Below are 20193 nucleotides of genomic sequence, written 5' to 3' on the forward strand. Positions count from 1 at the left end.
ATTCGCGATGGGCAGCTTGCAGACATCTGTAGCTACCTAATGCGGCGTCTTGCTCGAGCCTTGCGCTGCTAAGCAACATCAAACTAACAAAGCTTCGAATCGGCACTTATGATGAAGGACGCCATTGTACACCCCGACCTGAAGGTCACATTTGGACGCTCCCCCGTTCCCGAGCCTGGCCCTGACTAGCTCGTTATCAAGGTGGTGGTCAGCGGCTCTAATCTAAAGGACTATTCTAGTACTAAGCAGACTCTCTATTTTTGAGAGCTTCTAGTTAATATGAAGGAAGGAAGATGGGGGACTAAACAAAGACAAGTGCAAACACCAGTGATGACATTGCTAGAATAGTACATTTAGTAGCAGACCTAAAGAGACCTGAGCCGAAGTTGAGCCGGGCCTGAGCCGAACTCAGCCACAGCGGCGCAGGATCACATGAGTAGAGGTGCGTCGGGCAGCGTGCAGATTGGGGTGTTGAAACATAACCACAACAATCAAGGCATCGTCAAAACGGGACGACCGTGAGGGGCACACAATTCCGCTCAGCGCACAATGAAGGGTCGTGGAAGAGTGAAAGGCTAAAACAAGGATATCTGGAGCTCCGGAAGAAGCTCTTGAATTTGACAAATACCTTGGAGGCTGCAGCAAGTAACTACTATTACCTTTGGAGTTCTCTCCGCGTTTTTTTCCGATGGGCACTAATTCTTATGAGCAGACAGCGAGCTCTTTGACGAGATTCTGAATTCATACGAAGGTGCTCAGCAATCTGCATCCGCTGAGTCAACCGTCACGCCAAAGCCGGATGTGCCGCTGAAAACCCTCGATTCTCACCCCGCCAGGATGACCTTGTAGTCGATACAGTAAAGCCTTCGTATAGTGAGTGATACGGGTTCGTGACTAAGGGTTTATCACTGTATAGAAAATATCACTCTACGTAAAGTCACGTGTGGTGGATTTGTAAACCAGTCTATCCTAAAACAGCCTGAACCAGCCCGAAAAAGGAGCGTCCGAGGGCCACGTCGGGACCACTCTCCCAACCAAAATCCAGCTCGGTTAGTATGATATCGAATGAGAGGGGCTTAGTGATAGTATACTAAGGGGAGAGCTCAAATATAGAACATACTATCCCGCAACTTGGGGTGGATCAACACATCCTCATTCCCCACCAGCGACTCCCTCCCCTGAGCGCTCCCCGCAACCGACGGCGCCGCCGAATGCGTCGGCGTGTCGAACACATCATTCAGATAGCAGCGAGCCCGCTCGCACACGATGTCGGCATAGTACGCCGGCGGACACAAGCTCACTGCCTTGGTCGCCCGGCCGTACAGATAGCACATGGTGTGCGTCAGATCCTCCAGCACATCCGCGACATTCTTGAACGGAGCCGGGACGGCGGTCTTGTAGTGGCGGGTGAAGATCTCGTCCAGCACGATATAGTAGTGGGCCGGGCGCGCGGTACCCTGCAACGCCGAGTGTGGCTGCAGGAAGAAATCCCAGTTGCGGGCCATGGTCACGCCCCGATCAACGACTGTGCCCGGCTTTGGGTTCAGTTTGTCGGACTGCTCCAATTGCGTGGGGTAGAAGCGCGTGTGGTGCCGCTTGCCGACTACGATGATGGTGATGTTTGGGAGGCCCTTCTTCTGGTCGGGGACTGGGTAGACGTCTTTGCATGCGCTGCGGAGGAGGGGCAGTTCCTCATTCATGACTTTGCTGTACTGGCCTTCGGATACGCCGTCGCGGTAGATGAGGATGTTTTCGGGGAAGGCCGGGTGCTTTCCTTTCTCCTTCCAGAGTTTGAGCCGTGATTTCAGCATGTCGCCCAAGTCCGTGACCATTTCGTCGCGGGCCTGGCCTTGGATGCGCAGCACGGCGGGCCATTGACCGAGCCATCTGTCCACGCTGGCGACCATGCCAGCCACGCTTGGTGCGTTGGACGTGGAGCCTGGAGATGGATGTGTGACGTCGATCCCCACAACCATGGTCTTGTCCGCGTTGATGATGCCAAGCCGAGAATTGTCTACAAGTTGGTTGATTCCACCGAGCTTCAGGTTGAACTTCAGCGCAACATTCTTGAAGTACTGATCCTGGCCTCTCTCTTTGGCAAGCTTGTCCCCAAAGCTGCAGATTGTGTGGATTCCGTATTTGACGTCGGCGTACTGCTTGATCCGGTAATATTCTGAAGCATTGTCGCTCGGGAGAACAATGAACAACAAGGCGAACTTGGCATTAGCAGCGCTTTTGATGGTATTTTCAAGCTGAGGGTCGTCGGGTCCGGTTATCGATATTCTTTTGCCTTTGACTGGTTGGCTTGCAGTGATACCCACATCCAGCAGCGTGCGATGGAACTTCCCAATCACTTCAGTCAAGCCTTGCTCATCGAATGCATCCCTCTTCCCAGGTGTTGAAACCATGACATACGACCAATTCTTCAGAGACCCGGCAGTGTTGAATTTGAAATTCACCATATTCCAGCTGCCCAAACGTACTGAAGCGGTCTTTTGTTTGTAATTGACTTTAGGTTCGATAAGAACGCGTCCCGTAACGGTGATCAACTTTGGCGGGACCGAAAAATTGAAGTCAGTCTATTCCAAGGTAAGCGATGATAATAAAATGGTGTTGAAATATATACATACCAGAAGGGCATTAGTGCGGGGAGAAAGGCCGGCAGTCTCCAATCCTTCTTGAACAATCGAAGTAGCATTATCCCCTGGTCGCCTTACCGCAAACCGTATCATTTGTTGGGTTTGGCCGGCATCAAGTTTCGACTTCGAATTCTGTCCAGGCATGACATGGCAAACTTGAGCGGGGAGGTAGGTTGGGTTGGCTCTATTGCCCACATTGACCACTGGAACTCTCGGATTGGCAACGGCAATGTTGTAAGCTATCCATAAGGTTACAAGATATCTCCACACGGTGGTAGGGAAGACTCACTCTGCAAGAAAAAGTCGTATACGCTGATGTATCGGCCACCCAAGGCCGGCTTTGGGGCTCCGCTAGGACCTCCCGTTTTCCCCTTCTTCTTACCGCCACCTTTGGCAGCTATTGATGAACTGCTCGATTGAGACGGATTGTCAAGCCAGAATTCCACATCCTTTGGACCAGCCCCGTACTCACTTACCCTCGGTGGATGAGCGAGACCGTGACCGTCATTTTTGTTGGCAAGTCCAAAGATAGTCTTCACCCTATGGACGATTTGCCCTGCTTTGTTCTTCTTTTCCGGCAGATGAGTTGTTCGAATCCGGAGTTTCCCAAAGAACTTTTCCAATCTGCCCTTGTTGTAATTATGAGCAGCTCCATACTTCGATATCAACTGCTCGAGTGGTATTGCTTCATAAAAAGCTCCATGGCTGACGTTCACGTTGACCAAGATTCGACAGGTTGCAAGTCGGACACTAGTGAAGTAGCCTCGTAAGGCGGTTAGGCCGGCGCCTAGATCCCATTTGGCGGCTGAAGGGCCGAGAGAGAAGGTCTTGCTGGCGCCTATCGTCGCCAAGGCCCCAGTTGATTTTGCGTAATGGTTCAGGAATATATTCAAGCCCTGGACGAGAGGCTGCATGTCATCAAGAGGTTGTGACAGGTTAGTGGACTCCAAATAGTCCACGAGCTGAGCGGTAGACAGGGCATTTGTGTATCGAACCCGGGCCTGGTACTGAGTGGCTTCCTCCCGGGGTTCGTCCTGATCTTCAGCACGGTATCTGATTCGGACCAGAAATTCGTCGCTCTCCAACTTACGGCACGATAGCAGAGTAGATTTGAAGTCTGTGATCAAGTCCGAGCGGAATTGGGCCAACGCTTCTGTTTCTAACAGGAGACGCACAATCTGAGTCAACTTCTTACCTGCGGCGCTTGGCGATACAGCTATATCGTATCGATACAGCATGAGATCCGGCGGAGGAATCATCTCGACATAGTTGGCCCACAGCTTCACAGGGGTGCCTCTGGTACCATAGCCAGGTCGATGAGGGAATCCCTCAGTCAGAGTCAGTGCGGCAAGAGCAGCTGGACCTCCCGCCGATTTTTGGATGGCATCCTCAACCTCTGCGACGCGCGCATCCGGCGCTGGGATAACTTTGTCTGGTGGTCTGAGTCCGTATTAGCCAAAAGCGACGGATTTCACGTCGACAATAACCTACACGTAGATTTGTACCTCTTCCTGGACAGGCCCGCGGCCACCACCACCGCCGCGGCCAGCTCCACCAGGCCCACGTCCGCCACGATAGCCCCCGCGATCTCCAAAACCACGGCCTCCACGGCTCGTCCCGCGGTTGCCTCCGAATCCTCGTCCGCCTGGCGCCGACATGATTCAGAGGTTGTAGGCTGCGGTGCAGTGAAATGAAGAGCTTATAGCTTAAATAGAGTAGTGAGCGACAGTCAGAGGGAAGGCGGATCAAGATAAGGTATGTAGCCAAAAGCTGTTGTATTGATGAAGGTGAGGAAGCTAGCTGTTGAACGGGAGGAAAGATATACACAAGGTGCTGAGTAAGCCTGCTAGAGAGGAAGGGGCCGACAGTAGTACTCGCGTCGTGTCTGAAGCGTAGTTATAGCACCTTGTGACTCATTCTGGCCAAGCCCCTGCTAGTCCCGCGTTGACGCCCTCGTCTGCCCCGGGTTATACAGCATACCATCACGTCCGGTGAACTAGCGCGAAAACTGAGTCGACCCCAGTAAACCGCCTTTTTTGGGTCAATGTTGAACTGGGTTGAAGATTGATTGGCCATTCCATTTTAAAGGCGTCCGGAAACACTACCTTATACGGTAATTGTGTCTAGATAGCCCTTTGTGCAGAGTGGATAGACTTCCCCATTTTGTACGATGAGATTTGCATGGCGGTCTGTACCTCAAGATTCGGAGGCTAGCTAGCTTGTTTCGTCTTCACAGCATGGAATCCTGAGTACTACTCCCGTGATTGTGAGAAATCATCTCACAACAGTACAACTAGCAATCCCCGTTGTCTCCATGCCCCACTTCTCCATATTCCAAGGATGTGGGGAGCAAGCTTCGGAGGCCACGACATGCTTCAAGTAAGAAGCTCGGCTAGTATCCGAATGCGTGAAAGTCGCAGCCAAGTAGGCCGGGGCCCCGTCATCAGTCCATGACGAGCAGAATGTTTGAAGGCAGGCATCATCTATAGATCGTGAGGCGGACCTGGAACAAATCTGAACGAAAGGGGATGTGACGACGCTATGCCTGTCCAATGCGAAAAAGCGCCAGCAAAATCCAAATGAGTCCCTGGAAGCACCACAAGAACTTGAGAAGTCACTTCGTCCTAGCGTCTTACATCGCTTTCCATTTCCTAGAAGTCGATGGGGACGCTTCGTCTGAATACAAATACTCTATGTGCACGGTACTCTATCATAATCAAGATCATCATCACACAACTCGGGTTGTAACAGCTACAACCTAGGATCAACAACTCATACGGTTCACGGTCACCTACGTACAGCGTGGCGAGGTCCTCTGTTCAGCTACACCAGGGTCCTCTCAGCTGGGTTCGTTCCTTTCAGCTGGCCTCTATTCAGCTGAGCTGATAGACCTAGGGGGTGGGCCATTTCCTATTAGTATATATTCGGCCCGTACGGCCACGACAATACAAGCAGAGTTCACATCAATTTCAACCTGAGTACACAAGAGAAAGCTGGTTTCTCATACTAGCACCGTCCTAGTTACACAAAGACCACACCAACCCTCTCGTTTGGCTGGGCCATCGACCTCTAAACCCTAAGACTCGATTGCACTTAACCTGAAGACTCTCCTCTATAGTACCAGGACCATCCCAATCCACACTCATTATACGGACCTGAGATCATGAAACTCTGCCTGAATCTATGTCGAGTTTCATCTCGTCGTCCTCGCCGTCGGAGCCGTAGACGCCACCATCCTCTTCGTCGTCGGAGCTGTCGAGGTCGGTGTCTTCGTTGCCGTTAGAGCTGTCGGATTCGTTATCGGAATCGCTATCCTCCTCATCGTTGACGCTGTCGAGGTCGCTTTCCTCCTCGCCGTCGGAGCTGCCGGAGTCGTTATTGTTCCCGCCACTACTTTCGCTACCCAAATCGTCCATGGAGACATCTTCGTCGCGACTGCTGTCGCCGGCTTTCACGGCCGCCCACGTTTTGCCGTTCCTTAATGTACGAAGCTCCGGTGCTGAACTAGATCCTGACGATGAAGTAAGCCCCGATGATGAAGCAGACCCCTGAAAAGAAACGGCGTTGTCCCGACTGGGAGAATCCATGGGATGCGCAGGTGGAGATTTAGAAGCCAAGTTTGAAACAATTCCGGCTTCGCTGCCGATGTCCGGGCCATCTAAAAGGACTCCATCGGGTGTTGTATATTGCCAGTCCTTCAAGTGTAGCTGATAGCCTTCATGATTAAATCTAAAGTGTCGCGCCATGACTGATCGGCTCGTATATCGAGACTTGCAGCCTGCAAATGGGCAGCCGTAACGGTTAGTCTGCGTCGAGAAGTCTGGAAATTGCCGCTTAGGAGCTGGGTCCTTCTCGACATCCTGCCCGTCTACTCGGACTCCCTCGGGTGTTGTATACTGCCAAGTTCTGTAGTGAAGCTGGTAGCCTTTATGAGCTTTTTTGAAGTGTCTCGATATGTGCCCCGCCTGCGAATATTGAGATTTGCAGCCCGCGATCGGGCAGCAGTAGCGAATCGCGGCTTAAAAACGGATTTCTTCTCGATGTCCTGTCCTACTATTAGGACTCCCTCTGGTGTTGTATATTGCCAGTCCTTCAAGTGTAGCTGGCAACCATTATGAGTCTGCTCGAAGTGTCTGCTCACGTCGAAGAGCTGCACAAACTGATACGTACAGCGTAAAAACGGGCAGCCATAACGGTTAGTGTGTCTCGAGAGTCTTGAAAGCCGCTCGGGTTGTTGCGGAAGGTCCGGGTATAGATCTTTGACAATATCCTGTCCATCCATTCGAACTCCCTCGGCTGTTGTATATTGCCAATGCGCAAAATGGGCCTGATAACCCCTATGAGTCTCCTTGAAGTGCTTATATAAGGACGTGTCTCGCGCATATCGAGACTCGCAGCCTGGGATAGGGCAGCCGTAACGGTTGTGGTGTACCGAGAGTGGACCCAGATCTCTCACAACATCCTGCCCAGCCATTTGGACTCCCTCGGGTGTGGTGTATTGCCAACTTGGTATGTGAACATGGAATCCGTTATGAGCCAGCCTGACGTGGTGATACAAGTCCACATCCAATGAACATCGGAATTCACAGCCTGCGATCGGGCAGCCATACCGCTTAGGGTTAGCGTTCCTCTGTTTGGGTTTGCGTAGCTTGGGTTTTCGTAAGGTATCGATCAGGGGTTCAGAGTTGGAGGTTTCATCCAGGCCTCTCACTATCGTCTGCCCAGCCATCCGTACTCCATCAGGCGTCGTATATTGCCAGTGCGGTAAGCAAAACCGGAACCCCGTATGACGACGTTCAAAGTGGTGTTTCACTGTCTGAAGCTGTACAACCAACTTGCAGCCTAAGACTGGGCAACTGTAATGGCTGGTATAGCTCAAATTTTGCTCTGGCTTTCGTGGGTTATTATCCAATAGGATGGGATACAATGACGGAGGTTGTATAGGCCCAGAATGAATACTTGGATGAAAAATTCTCACGATGTCCTGTCCAGCCATCTGGATTCCATCGGGTGTCGTGTATTGCCATTTGCATAGATCAACAGCAAATCCCTCATGGGCCTTTCTGATGTGAATCTGCAAGCTTCGGAAATGCCAATAACGATCTCTGCATTCTTGAATGGGGCAACCAAAGATTGGGGCAAGCCCGTTCAACATGCATCGTTCTTGAGAATCGATGTTTAGTCTGCATCGGTTTCGAAAATCGACGTTCAATTTGCGTCGTTCTTGAGAATTGACTTTCCATTTGTGCCGTTTTTGAGAATCGATCCAGGCGGTAGGATTAATTGCCGGAATTGAACTATTCACAATAGTTCGACCAGCCATCTGGACGCCTTCGGGTGTTGTATATTGCCAATTCGGTAAGTCAAGCACAAAACCCCCATGGAATCGGAGGAAGTGCGAACTCAAACTCGGAAGCTGCAAATATCGAGTAACGCAGTCTACAACAGGGCAGCCGTAATATAAGGTACCAATCAAGTTCTGCTCCATGTCTTGTGGACCATCATTTGATGAACTGGGGTCCAGTGACGAGGAGTGCATCCGCTCAGAACCAAGAAGGGGGTGCAGAGTTTTCACGATATTCTGCCCGGCTATCTGGACCCCCTCAGGCGTCACATATTGCCATTTCCGTAAATTGATATTGAACCCGTCATGATCACACTTTAAGTGCCACCTCAATTGCATGTAACTCCAATACCGATCTTTGCAGCCTTGAATGGGGCAACCGTAGATGCCGGTCGCGGTCTTAACCACTCGTCGTCGACGAGGGCGTCGGGGCTTAGGACTGAGATCTGGACGCAAAGCTTCCGCGATTTCCTGCCCAGGAATTTGCACGCCTTCGGGTGTCGTATATTGCCACTTCGGTAAGTCAATCTGAAAGCCCGCATGCATCCGCGCAAAGCGTTTTTCGAAGTCGATCATTCGTGAGTCGCAACCATGAACGAGGCAACGGTATTTGTGTTTCGTTGTCGCAGTGACGGCATCCCCAGAAGTGGCCATAGTCGTAATTGACTGTCCCTGTTGAGCACTGCCGAGAGAATTTGCATTCTGTAAGAGCTCTGACATATTGTCACGATCAGAAGAGGTGATCGTAAACGTTGGTGATTCTTGCAAAGACTGTTGAAGAGTAGCGGTAGTCTGGTGAGTGTCCGGCGTAGTATTGTATTCCAGAGAACTCGCACCAACCGCCCGTGACTTGCATTGGTAGGGCGATATATACGCTGATGACCTTTGCGAAGATTGTTCAGGAAATAGGGTAAGTGGCAGCCTAGGGGGTTCGGGTACGTAGTCATTGCTCTTAGAGCTGAGTCCATGTGCCAGTGATCTAGATTGTTGAGGATTTGCGAGAGGTGTCGCAGTTTGGGGAGCTTGGGCATTCGGCCTAGCCTTTGCCAACAACATCCGTCCTCTCTCTATCATGGCTCGTTGATTGGCCACTCCCGGGGGCAGCGTCAGATCGTGGAAAGGGCGACGAAAAACAGCGTCTGAATACTCAGAGCGCCGGGTTTTGATTTCTAGAGCGGCCTCGGTTTTGGTTTCTAGAGGCGAAGCCCCATACAGGGGTGTAGCACCAGGAATATGAGGAGTGAATTGAAGATGGTTTTCGGAGCGTTGAGCGGGCGACTGTTCGGGCCATTGAAGATACGCTGGCGCGACTGGAACGGCACCAAGGCTATAGAGGTGATGGTCTTCCAATGCGGAGGCACCTTGCGCCAGCAGCTGGCGGCTGACTTCACGATGGAGTTCCTGGCAAACCGTGTCATTAAGCCAGCTCCCCAACATTACGGCAGCAGGTACTTACTTCTTTGGCGTTGCCAATGTCTCTAACCTCGTATTCGAGCGCTTGCGCTTCGGAAATCTTTGTCTTCAGCCTCGCTTTTGTCTCGAGCTCCACCTGCTCGATCGGGCCTAAGGGTTGCTCAGGGCGGCCGGTGGCAGCTAGTTGGTAAGTAGTCTTTCCATTCGCAAGATATTCAAGGTGACGTTCCAGGAGATTGACTGCTAGTCTTGCCTCCTGTAGCCTCTCGTGTGCATCTCCTTCCGCACGCTGTACACGCTCCACCGCTTCTGCGAGGGTGCGAATGTCGTCTTGCGATTCCATTCCGAGATGTATATGGATATCGACTAGGTGGGGTGTGGATAAAGGGGCATGTTCGTCTAGGGTGCTGCGGTAAAAGGGAAGTCGTGTTGTTGTCCGACGCCACAAGTGCTCTTGCGGGTTGACGCCAAGGTCTTTGGAGGTTTATTTTATAGGGGTCCGCCTCGCGCTTCCACGTGATCAGAGTTTTCCATCTTAGTCACCTAAAGCTCTGATGACACGAGACTAGGCACAGGCTTAGGAAGAAGTCTGTACGCTCACCGCTTCTCGATGTGCTTCAATCCAATATCAGAGATGCAGATTCTCCGACGGGGTCAATCAGACGAACTCTTGCATGCTCGCAAACTCGCAACGACAGTCACAGGACTACATAGTGAAGAGGAGTAGCAAAGGAGTAGCAGCAAGCAAAAGGAATAACGGAGTCGAAATTTTTGAAACATTCATTGTGGTATCTGAAGTACTGCTTTTAGGGGGATTGAAGTGCCTTATGGCGTACAGTTATGAAGTTATAGAAGTAAGTAGACCGTACCAAGACCGTCAATGAAGAAAACTATCTTTTTTGCTTGACACGACCTACTGTCACTATGCTAGAAAACACTCGTCTCAGGCGCCAGCCGCCACAGATGTACCAGTGGTAGGTGCTATCGATTTAGCTTTCAGATCTTCCTCTTCCAATTGCTGTCTCTTTGCCGCTAGAACTGCGAAGTTCCGCTTCATTGCGCTCGCTGTGAACTCCGCACCAGTAACAGGAGGATACTTCTTCTTAGGACCTTGGATGACAGCGTCTGAACATGGCTGGTTGAAATAGGCCATGCTGTACCTCGGCCCGAAATAATCGCCTGGCTCGCACGGCGCCTTGACCCTGTGGAAGGTCGACTTGAATCGATCGTCTGACCACGACATTAGGAGATCCCCGATGTTGCAGACTATATCTCCAGCTTCAAGATGCACCTTCGACCAGGTATCACCCTGTGCGAATTCTGTCACGACCTCGCGTCCTGGGCATATCTCCAGCCCGCTTTGGCCCTCGCGCTGGAATAGCAGCGTCAAGAAACCCCAGTCCGCGTGTGCACCAGCCCGGTGGTATACCTTCCCGTCCGACACCTCTGGGAGCTCAAAGTAGTGTAGGAGTCGTAGCACCGACTGCACGTTCTCCCGGCTGACATCGTGAAGCTTGATGAAGTAGTCATCAGGGAAGCCCAAGCCGCGTGCGAAGCAGATCATGAGCAGCTCCGAGACCTGACGCACGCGATTCATGAAGGCCAGGCTCTTCTCCTTAAACTCGGGGAGGTGTGAGGGGGAGATCCAGGTGTCGTTCATATAGGACCCGAACTGCAGCTGATAAGACTCTTTCGTGTCCGGGGCACCGGTAGAGGGTCGAATTTGGGAATTCTTCTCCCATCCGACATTGTTGGGGGACCATGGGACCTGAATGACGCGTCGTATATCAGTATATGAGAGGGAATGTAATGGTAGTGACGGCGCGCCTTACCGTTGCTTTCACATCGTCAGGCAGGGCAAAGAAGCTCTGAGATTGAGCAAACATGTCCTCGATCTCTTGAATCGAGATGCCATGGTCGACGATGGAGAAGAATCCGACGTTCTCAGAGGCGTCGCATAGTTGGGCGGTGATGGCGTCGATATTGTTCTCGAAGTCGGAAAGCGATATTCTGGGGATGGCTCGCTCTCGGTACGTGGTTTTAGCTGCCATTTTGCAGTTCAAGACCGAGTGGATGAGTATATAATCTCTAAGCGTCGAAGAAATTGTGTGTTTGGATGTCTATTCAAAAGCGCATTTCTCAGGCTGTCCCCGCATCCTTTGTACCTCGAGCAATATGAGACTGCGGTCATCAGTTACGGGCACTCCCGACAGACTCACTCCTGCAGCTCATGCTGCATCGTGGGATTGGTATTTTGTCATGGTTCAGTAGGCATAAGTGTACTGCAATATAACAGCTGGGTAGTATTTCTACTGGTATTTTGTGCTGCCGTTATACTGTTCCGCGCTATCTATCTCAAACTAATCACCCAAAAACATCGATCTCCCACCTTTTGATAAGAAGAAAAGCAGCCGGCCGAGAGCCCGAAAACCTTCGGCCGCAGCCCGATTTTGCCGGAACTCCATCTCTCCTCCACCTTCCATGGCGACCGCCCGCAGACGCCTTGCTTGCGCAGATTGCACCCGACGAAAAATCAAATGTGATAAGGAGATTCCGTGTAGCAATTGCATCAAAAGGTAAGTCGGCGTCCCCCGTTTCCTCTCCTATGAGCTCGCGTTCTTTCAGTTGTATTGGTAAGTTGCTTAGACATCTATCTAGGGGAAATCAAGATGCTTGCACCCGCGATGTCGAATCTAATAGTTACGTATTTACACCGCCTCTAGAAGTGCACCATGGAGAGTCAGCCGTCGTTGAGACACTGTCGAAACGAATTGCTGAGCTAGAAGCGCGACTGAACTCCACGGGAGCAATGCGCCCTTCCATGCCTGCCATGCCTGCTCCAGGCTCTCGCTATGTGCCGCCTCTAGCTTCGTCGTCTTCGGGCTTAGCCCACACGGACACACGTCCAAGGCAAGGCTCCGAGATCGAAGACGCAGCGTCCATCTTAGAGTTCCTTGCATGGGGCCGGATGAAGAATCCTGACCACCACGAAGCAATTCAACCTAAGAGCCCAGCGGCAGGGGCCCCTGGAGCAGGTGGAGCAGAGAATGCCATGTCAGAGTTGCAAGTTTTGCAATTGCACCTACCGGATCGGCGCCAGGTGTGTCAATTAGTAGACTGGCACCTCGAAAGCCTACTTTGGTACCACGGCTCTTTCCATGCTCCTACCTTTCGGAGCCAGCTACAGGAATTTTACGATACCCACAACGGCTCTATTTTGAGCTCGGGTATATCCCTTCAATGGGCTGCCTTGCTATTCTCTGTCTTGGCTGGCTCTTTAACTTGCGCTAATCGACAAATTGCTCAAACATGGGGGTTCATGGACACCGAGCAAGACACGCTTTCACATCGCTGGTACCAAGGAACGATCACTTGCTTATACCGCGGCGAGTACATGGCGCATTACTCCTTGGATTCGGTGGAAGCGATCGCAACTTTGACGATCTCCGCTCATATGATTGGGTACTCCAATCAACAGTCTATCCTTTTAGCTTCCGCCATCAAGATATCGCAGAGCCTGGGACTGCACCGTTTAGGCCCTGAGCCAGCCCATGCTAGCAAAAGAGACTTCCGCGGACGGCGGGTTTGGGCACAGCTATGCACGCAAGACTGGTTCTCGATTCCATTTTCCGAAAGCTACCTGATTCAGCCCTTACACTCTAATACCGAGAAGCCAGGCAATCGAAATGACGATAGTGCCGCGATTATTCCAGATTCTCAACCGACCATTCTCAGCTATCCAAGATACTTACTGGAAGTCGCATACGTCATGCCGCAACTTCAAGACGCCGTTGGGGCTTCCAACACACTCTACACTAAATATGAGCAAGTATTGAGATATGACAAGCAAATGCGTGCTTTGGCTACTGCTCACCGACCCCAATTTCTCTCCAACGTGCAGATTGATCCTGCTTGGCCTCACTATGTGCCGTGGGCCCGAAGAGCCCTTGCGATTAGTTACTCTCACAAAATATGTATGATTCATAGAGCGTAAGTCGCCGATAAAGTCCCTATCTTAGCAGAGCAGACAGTTAGATCATATGCGCTTATTTGCCACCGTCTGGGATGCCCCTCTTTATGAGCAAGACTCGGACGAAGCACGAGGTCTGCCCAGGGAAAATTCAGCCCCGATTTGAATCACGTGATTCATACAGCCCTTCATTGAGCTCTCTAGAGAGGCCGCATTTAACATTCATGAACATTTCCAAGCACTAAAAAACTAGTCATCGCGAACTAGCAACTTTGTGCTCCATCTGCAAGCAGGGTGCTGACTATCGTAGGTTTCTGGGACTAAGCTTCACGAACCCGGCCTTTTCGATTACTCGGCGGACGTGTATTGCCGCCGCAAAAACAATCCTAAAGGAACATACACAAGCCGTTGAAGAGGACGGGCCAGTATTATGGATTTATCCCGCATTCAGGTGAGCAGTGGTCAGACTATTCATTGAGATTTTGCATTTGCTGATTTTCTTTTAGCGTCGCTGCCTGCATCATACTTTGCCTGGACGTCTTCCACCGAACGCCTGAGGAGCCAGAAACCTCCGAGCATAAACTCCTAGTCGAAGAAAGCATAGAGATGCTAAAGCAGTATAACCAAAGCGCCATCGCAGCTCGTGGCGTCAAGCTCCTATCAGAGCTGCTCGAAGCCATTGACCGCAGCCGTGCAAACTCCCAAAAGCGTAGAGCGGGCTCACCGAGCCATGACGAGTCTAACGGAAGCGCGGAAAAGCGACGGCGATTTCTAGACATGCCCAAGTTTGTGAAGTCGTTTTGGGGTCGCGATTCTCAGCCCTCAGCAAGCGGCAACGAAGAATTGCAATTGGTCGACTCCGGAGACGATGCAGTTATCGATCCGCTACTACGAGATGCACCTCCCGGGGACAACGATGAGCTGCGACTGGACTTTCCTAGCGAGGATTTGTACGGCACCTTTCCACTATCCCAGGCGCCCTTTGATGGCGCAAGCACATTCGAACAACTTTTATTCCTCGCAGGTGGCTTTGGCGATTGAAACGTCGGTGCCCAAGTCATTGCTTGACACCGTTTAGCGTGCTTCGAAAAGTTCCCAACCTCTAAAAACGTGTGACTCTCATCGAATCGAAGACAGGGCTCGCTTCCCATTGCTGATGATGGTCCGTCTGCCCTATCGAGGCAGCTCAGGAAAATCCGTCCATCAATCTTCACTCGACGACTTTTTTCCACGTGCTATTCGGAATGCACCCCGTGAATAACGAAAAGGCGGGGACCTCGCGGCGGTATTCCGCCTGATACACATGCCGGTCGCATCCCCGAAAGTCGGGAACATTCCTCGCCGCGTGACATCGCCTCACAAGACGGAGGTCGGAAGGCGCATCGTAGCATGTGAAAGGGGGAATGACTGTCCACGTATACACAGCACTCTCTTCTCGCGCAATTCCGGGTCCGCCGTTGGTCAGAAGAGCACGCTGGCGACAGGTGTATGGACGTGTCTTCCGATCCCCGACCGTCACAATCCGAATTCTGCAGTCGGAGAAGGAGAAATCCGGAAGATGAAATGCTCTCCATGGTAATCATGGCGGAACACGTCCACACCGCTTTCTCCCTCGTGCCCTCTCCGTGTCGTTCTCGATCAGAAGCCCGATGTGCTCCGCTCTCGCATACGTGGCCACGGCGGTAGATTCCGTGATTATCCATGGCCGACAGGCGCTGGGAGGGGGCAGACGGGATATGTAAGGAAGGCTTTGCCCCCCTCTGAGAGTCTTTTTTTTCTTCATCGGATGGGCTTCAGCTGGGATTGGGCTGGGAGTTGTGGAAGAAGGGGACTGTGGTCTAGTAGGCCAACCCATGGGGAAATTTGTGGGAAGTTTGGGCCTCTAGAAGATGGTCATCAATTCCGTCTGGGCGGCTGGATAGGAATCGAAACGGTCAATTGACCTGGTGCCGAAAAGGAGAGATAGACGAAGAATGGGTAGTTGGGAGCTGTTTCCTGTCTTGGGTCGCCTCCGCAGGAGGCAGCACAGTTCAAACAGTCTCGGCACAGGGATTCATGGGCCATTGCAGCCAGAGTCAGATAATGAGACAAACTGTGGCAACTCTACATGTCAAGCCAGATCGCATCAAAGGGAGGGCTAGCTTTTAGCAACAGTTACCAGGCCGAGTCCTCATGAGAGGTGACGTTCATTCAGCACGTCCAAGATCAAATGGCAATGGTACTCCGTCTGGTACTGTCCAAACTTCCAGCGAGCGTAATGTCATGTCCAGGCGACTCTGTTTCGATACGGCATGTAGAGTTCAGAGTATGGATCTGGCAGAGGCTTCTGTGGTTACTCATTTTTGCGGGAGGTCTCTGATGGCTGGTGGTGGGTCGAGTCCAGAGCGTCTTCATCTCAGCATACAACAACTTCCAATAGGCCGAGCCCAGGTGTTCCGTCGCAAAAGCTGCCAGTCGAAGTTATGATGGTCGCCTTTGAGTAGTCTCGTTGTCAAGAAATGAGACTGGCCTACCGTTTACGAAATGGGTGCTTTGGAGTTGTTGCCATTCCTCGAAAAATCGTCTGCATGGTACTCATGTCCCTGTCATGGGACTGCCTTCGAACTGTCTGTATGATGAGGTGGTCTTGTCGAATGGCCTGGGTTGTGAAGATGCTCCTCCGCCGCCTTAGGCAGAAGTTTCAGAATCGTCGTCGCCTAGGAACTATGGAGTCGCTGAAAAAGAGTTTAAAAGTATCGCAGGATCGCGTGGACTTTTGTGGCTGGATCCTCACCGTGGGACGAATGCGATGAGCCCGTGCGCGGACGAGTTGCATAGTTCAAGCAAACTCTCAACCATATCATGGGTCATGTTCCCGGTAGACCTCTTGGCTCAACCCTCCTAGACGACGAGTTCATGAGCCGTTCGCCTGGCGGAGATCCCTAGATCGTAGTGTAGAGTCCTTGCTAAGTGCACAGACTTCGAAAAGACGGCTGATACATTCACTCTATGTGTCAACCACTGGCTCGAAAGAGAATTATGTGCTGTGTGTTCGTTCAGACTTTAAATACCTACCTCGGGCGATTTGATGGGCTTCGTCATGAACGCTGTCGAGCTGCAATTTATAGCTAGTTCGAGTCTCGAGCCCGGACTTCCTTTCAAATCCAAGTCCTGGTATCGCATGTAGGGTCGCCGGTTCTAATATTCGCGCTTGAAGGCTCCATGAGCCGTCCTACATATTCAACATTAAATGTGGACACCCAGCATGGGTCCTGCCTGTACCCAGTCCCTCGTTCCAATTTCAAAGCAAAGAAGAAATGGTTCAATGTGTGTTTCTGGTCTGGATCTTCGGTGCCAGAAACTTCATGGAATCATGCAAGCCATGTTTCCTGTGTCCAGGTAGAGTCGAACCCGGAAGAATTATAAATCAATGATTCGCAATTCCGGCCTCTTCAACTGTACAAAGTCCCGATATGACGGATGCGTAATTCTGCGCTGGAGTCCGCGGCGCCGGCAAATCAAATATCTCCCGCCTCAACCCCGAAGAGCAGCTTGCGATGGGTGGTTCTGGCCTGGACCCTCGGCGCCAAAACACGTCCGGAGTCCGAACGATGAGTCTTGTGTCCGGTGGAGTTGTGATCAGAAGACCGGCCGTACCTATGAGTCGTACTCAACACTTCCAAATACTCATGCAAGAGCAGTGTGAGACGTCGGAGCTCCTGCACCGAATACGCGCCACCAGCATGATCACTTTTCCTCGGCATTTGTGCAGGCCAACCGTGCTATTATGTGTTCCTGGTCTGGATTCCCGACTTCAAAACGACTATACCTCACGCGCCTATGAGTCGTGTGTGTGGTGGGGTCTTTAATTCAAAAAGGGAATTGCCAAGTGTATGAGTCGTAATTCCTCGCGGTCTCTTCCTATGAAAGAGCAGCTTCGACGATGGACGATTCTGTGCTGGAATCATCGACGGCAATGAGACCTGCTGTTACATGAAGCCATGAGTCGTGCATTCGTCTGCACAAACAAACGCCCTTATGGAAGGTATTGATGAGCACAGAGACTACATGCCCGAGAACTGCTGAAAAACGAGAAGATAGATACGCTACGATGGAATTTTCCTCTTTGTGGTGACTTGAAGATTCGTGGTGATTGATGAATGTGATGGGTTTGCTGAATGAGATCGAACTAAGTGACGAAATTAACGAAGCGTGTGCATATGACTGTACAGTGGTAAGCAGCCTAAAAGGCGCACCTAGAGCTGAAATTTTGAGTCAATTCAGATAAGCTATCGTACCAATACACCCTGTCCTATTCAATCTTCCACCCTTCGCTATTCAAAAAAGCCCCTTGTCCATTTCCAAAATTACAATTGTTCTCCAACCCATCCCCACCATTCCTGCACATCTGCCCCCTCCCCTTTATCCCCCTTCACACTCCCCCCGGCAACCTTGACCTCAATATCCGAATCCTCCAACATCTTGAAATTAAAAGCGCCTTCATACCCATCTGCCAACCCCTCCCGCTCCTCCTCCTCCCCGTCCCCAGCACTCAACTCAATTCCCGAATCCTTAAGCGCCCGCCCCCTAGTCTTCCTGACTTCCTCAACTGCCTTCTCTAACCGAATCTTCACCAGACTCTCTGGCAACGCCGTAAATAGATCCATTTTATTCGCCGCTACTAGCACAGGGATCGCGGTTGGCCCTTTTGAGGTTTTGTTCCCCGTATGCCGTTTCTGTAACAGTAGCAGGATGTCATGCAAATACTCTCCAGCCTCCGCCGCCCCTGCGTCTTCCCCTAACGCTGCGGCATCCAGCACGAAGATTATGCCCTTGAGCGCGCCCCCTGGTCCGGTCTTCGCGAGGGTCGAGAGCGCGTAGTGGCGCAGCTTCCCGTGGCCGGGGGTATCGAGCAGACGGAACTTGCGTGCACGGTCAGCGGAGGGGTCGTTGTTCGACCGGTAGCGGGAGGAGGCGGGTGTCGTAGTGATAGGGAGGGCTAGACTCGCGGCTGTCGGGGTCGAGGAGGTGTGGGTTGCGGAGGGGGTGCCGTGGGAGAGCTGTGAGAGGTGGTGGTCAGCGAACGGTCTGTCGGGACTTTGAAGGGCTCGAAGCTGTAATCAGAATCTGAGTGTTTGGGGACTCTGGTCCCAAGATCGGCCAGCCCAGACGGCACTAATTTCCGCCTCTGTTAAATTAGGGCTGGGTGAATGGTGACAGCGGTGAAGCTGACAGTCCTCGTCTTTGGGACCCTTCCTTCGGGACGTGAAGACGCCGACAAGGCGTTCTCCCCAGGATCGAGACGAGTGCGGGCTGAGCTCGTCGGGGACCAGCTCGACGAAGTCGCACTCACCAGCGTCAGCAAGCTCGTCTTGCCCGCGCTGCTGGGCCCAATCAGCAGAAACGTCGGCAAGCTGTCGGGCGCGCGGCGGCGGTAGATGTAGGCATGCAGCAGGATCGGCAGCGTAATCACGACGAGCAGCGCCAGCGCGAGCGTGCCCGGGTGTGGCGCGAAGGCGAGCGTGAGCCAGCTGTCAGCATCGTGCCAGGCCATGCTGAGGACCTGGGAGAGGGCGTGTTCGAGCGTGTGGAGATTGAGCGGGTGAGGTTGTCGTTGGGTCCGGCAGGGTGAGACGACGTGGTCGATGTGGGGATTGCCCGAGTCATTGCTGGTGCGCCGTCGTAGATCTGGTGCGGGTATGGCGGCGGGCGCTAGCGAGCTTATTCTGTCCTTCACAGTCGGCCTGTTGGCCCAGCTCTCGCAATGCTCGCGACAGATGCTGACCAACATCTCCGCAGATGGGTTGTAGTGATTAGGGTATTGCAGTCCAACGGGGACAGTTTCAATCGCATTTCGTTCGTGCAAAGATCGCCCACATCACCAACATCCAACCATGCACATTACAGTCAGATCCAGGATGGTTCAAGGAAGAGGGCCGCCTGCATTCGTCAAACTACATAGATGCTTTTGATAGGAAACTGTAATCATACACAGCACACTGCCGCCGTCATTAATGCACTCATCCAGTGTCCATCTCTTCTCGCCCTCATCCCATGTTGCTCTATGCAGGCCTCCTCCACCTCTTTCACCGACGTTACAAAGCATCGTCCAAATCCCCATCGCTGACCCCATCGCGCGGCCGATCCGTGTGGCTGACCATCACGACAAAACATTACAGGTCGACGCAGGAAACGTGGACTGAAAACAAGTAAAGGAGCCGGTATACCTGTAACCGACATACTCCATGCCAGGAGTTTTCGCCCTTTTGCACCGTAGCCCATGATCCATGCCGATACCATACCCATGACCCGTAACCCATTGTCCATACAGTGCAGTGACCGTTTCCAGATATCCGTGCCTTAGTGTTACCCTTTTCCTAATCCTGATACCTAGATCTCATGACCGTTACAAAAGAAATAAAAAAAAGATTTGCAAGGTGCAAGCTACAACATATGAAATGAAGTTTACGACAAGAAAGCAAGCGTTCAGCCAATTTCGTGACGGTCATACCTAGGTAGCATAGAGGGCAGATGACAGATGACAAGTTCGAAGGAGATGCGACTTGTAGTCGACAGAACCTGAGGTAGACTTGGAAGCCGGCCGTCTGCACTCGGTAATCTTTTTGCAATACGAGCTGCGTGACCGAATCGGAAAGCCCGGCACCAGATGCAGGGGATTCTTTCGTGGTTGCTGCATGGTCTGTGGCTCTCAATACGATCCCAATACGGCGGCCTACCAGGCATAGCGATTGCTAGTATCGAACGCCCCGTTCCAATTTACATCGCTGTGCCTACGCCCTACCCGTGCCGAGCCTACGAAAGTGCAAGAGGCTCAGCTCGATGGAAGC

General features: G+C 52.0%; 7 protein-coding genes across 7 annotated transcripts; 1 reads left to right on the forward strand and 6 right to left on the reverse strand.

Moving 5' to 3' along the window:
• Nucleotides 1-714: 714 nt before the first annotated feature.
• BDZ99DRAFT_574506 (putative RNA interference and gene silencing protein) lies at nucleotides 715-4297 on the reverse strand (the record flags this gene model as incomplete). Its single annotated transcript, XM_033728383.1, has 4 exons — nucleotides 715-2579; nucleotides 2631-2878; nucleotides 2929-4079; nucleotides 4131-4297. 4 exons carry the CDS (start codon nucleotides 4295-4297, stop codon nucleotides 1104-1106), a joined length of 3042 nt encoding a protein of 1013 aa, XP_033572571.1. The 3' UTR covers nucleotides 715-1103.
• Nucleotides 4298-5648: 1351 nt separating this feature from the next.
• BDZ99DRAFT_466562 (uncharacterized protein) lies at nucleotides 5649-6742 on the reverse strand. Its single transcript, XM_033720804.1, has one exon. The coding sequence runs from the start codon at nucleotides 6383-6385 to the stop codon at nucleotides 5801-5803; it is 585 nt and encodes a 194-aa protein (XP_033572572.1). The 5' UTR covers nucleotides 6386-6742; the 3' UTR covers nucleotides 5649-5800.
• A 3410-nt stretch (nucleotides 6743-10152) lies between these two features.
• Nucleotides 10153-11559, reverse strand: BDZ99DRAFT_466563 (leucoanthocyanidin dioxygenase). Its single transcript, XM_033720805.1, has 2 exons — nucleotides 11229-11559; nucleotides 10153-11164 (listed from the first exon to the last, which is right to left on the reverse strand). Exons 1-2 carry the CDS (start codon nucleotides 11445-11447, stop codon nucleotides 10340-10342), a joined length of 1044 nt encoding a protein of 347 aa, XP_033572573.1. The 5' UTR covers nucleotides 11448-11559; the 3' UTR covers nucleotides 10153-10339.
• A 312-nt stretch (nucleotides 11560-11871) lies between these two features.
• BDZ99DRAFT_540148 (uncharacterized protein) lies at nucleotides 11872-14504 on the forward strand. Its single transcript, XM_033726700.1, has 4 exons — nucleotides 11872-11972; nucleotides 12097-13386; nucleotides 13677-13817; nucleotides 13873-14504. The coding sequence occupies exons 1-4, from the start codon at nucleotides 11878-11880 to the stop codon at nucleotides 14405-14407; spliced, it is 2061 nt and encodes a 686-aa protein (XP_033572574.1). The 5' UTR covers nucleotides 11872-11877; the 3' UTR covers nucleotides 14408-14504.
• Nucleotides 14505-15303, reverse strand: BDZ99DRAFT_108037 (uncharacterized protein). The gene has a single exon (XM_033712379.1). The coding sequence runs from the start codon at nucleotides 15067-15069 to the stop codon at nucleotides 14602-14604; it is 468 nt and encodes a 155-aa protein (XP_033572575.1). The 5' UTR covers nucleotides 15070-15303; the 3' UTR covers nucleotides 14505-14601.
• Nucleotides 15304-17633: 2330 nt separating this feature from the next.
• On the reverse strand, nucleotides 17634-18993 carry BDZ99DRAFT_466566 (P-loop containing nucleoside triphosphate hydrolase protein). The gene is made up of 2 exons (XM_033720806.1): nucleotides 18699-18993; nucleotides 17634-18405 (listed from the first exon to the last, which is right to left on the reverse strand). The coding sequence occupies exons 1-2, from the start codon at nucleotides 18897-18899 to the stop codon at nucleotides 17713-17715; spliced, it is 894 nt and encodes a 297-aa protein (XP_033572576.1). The 5' UTR covers nucleotides 18900-18993; the 3' UTR covers nucleotides 17634-17712.
• A 240-nt stretch (nucleotides 18994-19233) lies between these two features.
• Nucleotides 19234-19842, reverse strand: BDZ99DRAFT_107950 (uncharacterized protein). Its single transcript, XM_033712378.1, has one exon. It carries the CDS (start codon nucleotides 19670-19672, stop codon nucleotides 19331-19333), a length of 342 nt encoding a protein of 113 aa, XP_033572577.1. The 5' UTR covers nucleotides 19673-19842; the 3' UTR covers nucleotides 19234-19330.
• Between the last annotated feature and the right edge of the window lie 351 nt (nucleotides 19843-20193).

Source organism: Mytilinidion resinicola (genome assembly GCF_010093595.1).
Source record: "Mytilinidion resinicola strain CBS 304.34 unplaced genomic scaffold BDZ99scaffold_18, whole genome shotgun sequence".
Taxonomy (NCBI): domain Eukaryota; kingdom Fungi; phylum Ascomycota; class Dothideomycetes; order Mytilinidiales; family Mytilinidiaceae; genus Mytilinidion; species Mytilinidion resinicola.